The 5,063-nt window shown below is 38.8% G+C and overlaps 1 protein-coding gene across 1 annotated transcript; it reads left to right on the forward strand.

The window, feature by feature from the left end:
• The first annotated feature begins 1,394 nt into the window (after positions 1 to 1,394).
• Positions 1,395 to 2,045, forward strand: LOC133832553 (uncharacterized). Its single transcript, XM_062262878.1, has one exon. The coding sequence runs from the start codon at positions 1,395 to 1,397 to the stop codon at positions 2,043 to 2,045; it is 651 nt and encodes a 216-aa protein (XP_062118862.1).
• Positions 2,046 to 5,063: the final 3,018 nt, after the last annotated feature.

The following is a 5,063-nucleotide window of genomic DNA, read 5'->3' on the forward strand; positions in this document are numbered from 1 at the left end:
TTGATTTTGGTCAAATAATTTTTCAATATAACCAAAATATCCTCAAATTTAAAAACTTAATAAATGTTAATATTAATTTTCAAATTATAATCTAAAACTCCTAAACATAAAAAGAACAACAAGAACACTATGAACACACCATGAACACGAAGAAGAATAAATCAAATCAGATAAAACAACATTTGAAAACTAAATTAAATCTCTATCTCTCTTTGTAAAAATAAATCTTGAGGGAGTAAAATAAACCCGTAGATTTAGAGAGAAAAGTTCCAACCCAAGAACCAGAGTTTTTCCTCCATTGATCTCCATCTCAAACAAAGATTTGAGACCACTTGATGCCAACTGTGGGACGACAAACTCGACCCTGGGTTCCAAGTAATGACAAAGAGCTCCTTGACGTCGTCCACCCAGCCTGCATTGACCTGAAGAGCCAAGTCGATCAAAAGAGAAGCTTACCTAGGAGAACCCAATATCCAAGCCAATCTAGCCTCCTCATCTCACACCAGGCACCGCAGAGAGAAAACAGGAGCTTACCGATCGAAGGAGAAGCTTGGAGTCCACCCCGCGACCCGACCAGCCTCTGATCTACAACCTTAGACCAATGCCCTACTTGTCATGAAGCTACCGAGATAGCCCCGTCACAGATCTCAAGCCTCATCGCAGCCACAACTCAAACTTCATCGCAGCCATAGCTCAACCCAAGTTGTCACCTCCATCTCTGGCTTCAGATTTTGTGGCAAGCTACCTAAAAAAAAGATGGAAGAAGAAGATAAAGAAGAAGATGAAGGACAATTTTGATTCCTTTTTGGTTTTTTTATTTATTTTAGAGAATAAGGGTTTTGATTGTTTATTAGTGGTATGTTTTGTTTCAGACTTTTATGTTAATTAAATTAAAATTAGATTTTATTAAATATTTTTTAAAAAAAATCAATTGAATTAAAATCTATTTTTAATTATTTAATTAATTCAATAATTAATAAAATTCGGGGTATTTTGGACATATTAAAAAATCATTTGACCAAAATCAAGCTTAGGTTATCATTTTGTTCCATTTTACAAAATCTAGGGTCCGAATTGTTATGTAACACAACAGAGGATCTGATCAGTAACTTTTACAAAATTGAGGGTCCAAAATGTTATTTACCCTAAAAATAACAATAAGTGTGTGGTGCTCAACATCCAAGTTTCTCAAACATGCACTTTATAACAATAATAATAATGGAGGGTAACATGTGATCGGATAAAAGAAACAAATGGAGAGAGACTGTGGTAGGAAAATAAGTGGAGAGAGAGTATAAGAAATAAGAAATAAAAAAAATAAAAAATTAGAATAAAAATATATATAAAAATAATATCTGACTCAGGAACATCAATATCATCACAACCATATGGTAATGTCATGGATACTCCACTCTGTTTCTGAAGAAATCAAAAGCAGGATAATGTACCTTGACACAACTGCAGCAATGTGGAGTGAACTCAATCACAGATTCAACCAAGGGAATGTACCAAGAATATTCAAAATGAGAGAATCACTCATCAACATTCACCAAGGACATGATTCTATAAGTGCTTACTTCACAAAACTGAAAGCAATTTGGCATGAAATAGTTGAACTTCGTCCCCGCACCCCCTGTACATGTGTAGTTGCGGTTGATTCTCTTGCCTTTCATAATCAAGACCAAGTTTTACAATTTATAACGAGTCTAAATGAGTCTTTCCAACTTATTCTTGCCCGAATCTTTCTCATTGATCCCTTCCCATCCCTACCCAAAGTCTTCTCCATGGTTGTTCAAGAAGAGAGACAACGAAAACATGGTCCTTCCTACAATACTAATCCCATGGCTGCTTCCAATTCTGCACTTAATTCCAACCAATACCCAAGTTCAAGAACCAAAAAGATTCGACCCACTTGCTCCCACTGTCAAAAATTGGGCCATCTCAAGGACAAATGCTACTTCTTACATGGGTTCCCTCTAGGATATGGCAATCGGAAACCTACTGTTGAGACCCCTCGCCAAAATGTTTGGAAGAAACAACTTTAAAAACTAGTTGTTGTGCCACTTCTCAATTGCTCGAAGTTTCAGCACACTCAATGACATCTACAATCACAACACACTGCCAACAACTCATCTCACTCTTAAGCTAGCAATTACAGAAAGATGCTCCTCCCTTTACTTGCGAGCAGCTAGTCACAAACAATTTCACTGGTAAAATCTTTCATTTTTCTTCAAAATAATGGATTATAGACAGTGGAGCAACACACCATGTATGATGTGATAGTAAATGTTTATCTTCATATCATGCTCACATACCTGTCAAACATGTGATTTTACCAAGTGGCACAACAATTAAGATTGAACAAATAGGCACCGTTATATTAAATCCTACACTAACCTTATACAATGTCCTATCTGTTCCATAATTTAACTTTAATTTACTCTATGTGAGCTCATTCCTTAGAGATTCCCCTCATATCATTACATTCACACAAAATACATGTTTCCTATAGGAACATTCTCTAACTTCAAAGACTCTGATTGCTAAAAGACTTGGCAGTCTATACTATCTCAGCCAAGATTATTTTCCTCCTTCAAGTTCTTTTAATTCATATGTTTCTTGTAATGTTCATTGTGAGAAAAAATAATGGCATACACACCTTGGTCATCCATCTGTTTTGATTACTATTAAAATCAATAAAATAATTAATTTAGCTCATGATATTTGTAACGCCCTACTTCCTTAGAGTCATTACTAAATGAGTTTAAAACGTGCAATTAACTCGCTAATTGAGGTTTTAAGTCAAAAGTGTAATTAAACCATAAACCGAGTCTTATACATTGAAAATAATTCCATTCATTGAAAATCATAAAGCATTTAACATTTGGGATCCCAAAATATTGTTTTAGAAATATTTTCAACTCAAAAATATAACTAAAGTCGGCTAAACAACAAAATCTAGGTTTAGTAAAATCATCTCCCAAACAAATACCCCTGGCCGTGGCGGCCAGGCAGGCCAAATATGTACGCACCGCTTCACGCTCTCCGTACTCATGGTTGGTCGATTTTCCCCTTGCCCTTACCTGCACCATAGAGCACCCGTGAGCCGAAGCCCAGCAAGAAAACTTTCACAAGCAGATAACATATGCATGTCTATCATTCAGCATACAAATAAACTGCCAATGGGCTAAACACATACGGCCATGTTGTCCCAGGCACTTTACCAGGCCCTGGGTTCGCGGTCTACACCGTGAGGATATCCCAAGTATCCTATAGGGTCTCGCCCTGGCAACTCGCACTCCGCATGCTAAACGCTGCTCCCAGCCCCTTCCTGTACTCAGCCTTGCCGTTCTCGACCTTCGTTGTTCCCGGCCTTCACCGTTCTCGGTCCTCGCCGTTCCCAGCTCTTGTCGTTCATTCACATATATGCACACATAGCATAATTAAACAAATACTTAAACATGCATACGCACAATCATATAGGGTCGTTCCCTACAACACAAACTATAGGGCCTCGCCCTGCTCTACAGGTACAACAGTTTTCTTATCTGTGTCCCGAGATTTCTAAGCACCGATGTCCCGAGCACAGTCCCCTAGTTCGAGCCTTGTTGAAACCCTAGCCACAACGCATCAACAATTTCCATCCATAAAGGTCTAATCCATTGAATAACTTCAGGTTACCATTCTAATCCTCGAAACCTGGAATTCTATCAATATGGGTGATAAAATCCATCCCCGAGCCTTAACAATTGGGTTCCCAAGCCAAAAACCCACAAAACACCCAACAATTTGAACTAGGGTCGTAGCCCAATCCTTTTAGGGTCGTGGCTTGCCTCAAAACAGAGGCAAAACACTTCCCTGGAAAGAGACACGGGCCGCGGCATGTTTCGCTAAGCATCGCGGCACGCCTCAAGATCAGAGGCCTCCCCAAGCTTCGCGCGCACACGGGCCACGGCTCGACCTACAAACTCAGAAAACCAGCCTTTCTTTTAAGTTTTCCCCTAGCTTAACCCCATATTTCACACCCCAAACTTCACCCAACCTCAGAATTAAGCCCAGAATTCATACTCATACAGCCTAAACATTCTAACAAACTCATGAACCAATTCTTACACCCATCAAACATTCAAAACCAATCCTAGAAACCAATCCATGCATGTCTAGGTTCTAACACCCAACACCAGCAGAATTTCAGCTTGTTCATCAAGTTTAATACTTACCCTTGAGCTTGATTAAATCCCTGAATTAGTCCTTTAAGTTCCAGCTTCTATCCCTCAAAGTCCAGCTTTGAGTTCCTCCTTTGCTTCCAAGAAAATCAGCTTTCTTCCTCCTCTTCTTCTCTTAGCTTTTCCTTTCTCTAGAGCTTCCAAAGGTGATTCCAACATATGTCTAAGTAAGGAAAATGTGGATGACTTCTCCTCAGCCAAGTTTATCCATCCTTAAAGCCAATTTACCCTTTTGCCCCTTAAGCCTATCCTTAACCCCTAAGTAACCCCAAGGGCAATTAGTCATTTACTGAATCCCGTTAAGTCCCCGAGGGCAAAATGATAAATTTCCCCGATATTCCTTCCTAAACATTCTATCTTCAAATATATCTCCAAATATTTATTTCCATAACCTAATAACCCCGTAAAACATCCAATGCTCAAAATACCCCTTAACTCGCCCCGAGTCAGGTATTCGACCCCGTTGTGACTTTCTAGCTATACCGCTCCCTAGGCCTATCTCGGATCGTGCATTACAGATATATCACAAGTATATCACAATTATTCCATTTATCACATTTATGCCCTCAACAGGCTAAAATTACAAGCATGCCCCTAATAACCAAACGGGGCCCACATGCATATTTAATTCACCTAAACATGCATCTCTAATCACATACTCATAAAAATTCACATATTATAATAATAAACCACTTATTGCCCTCCAGGCACGCTAATCAAGGCCCTAAGCCTTATTAGCAAATTTGGGACGCTACAATATTTATGCTCCTTTTCATTGTTCAAACTGTCATTTAGCTTAGCAAAGAAGGTTACCACTTAATTCCCACAATAACTTTT

This window comes from Humulus lupulus, chromosome 4 (assembly GCF_963169125.1).
Source record: "Humulus lupulus chromosome 4, drHumLupu1.1, whole genome shotgun sequence".
NCBI lineage: Eukaryota > Viridiplantae > Streptophyta > Magnoliopsida > Rosales > Cannabaceae > Humulus > Humulus lupulus.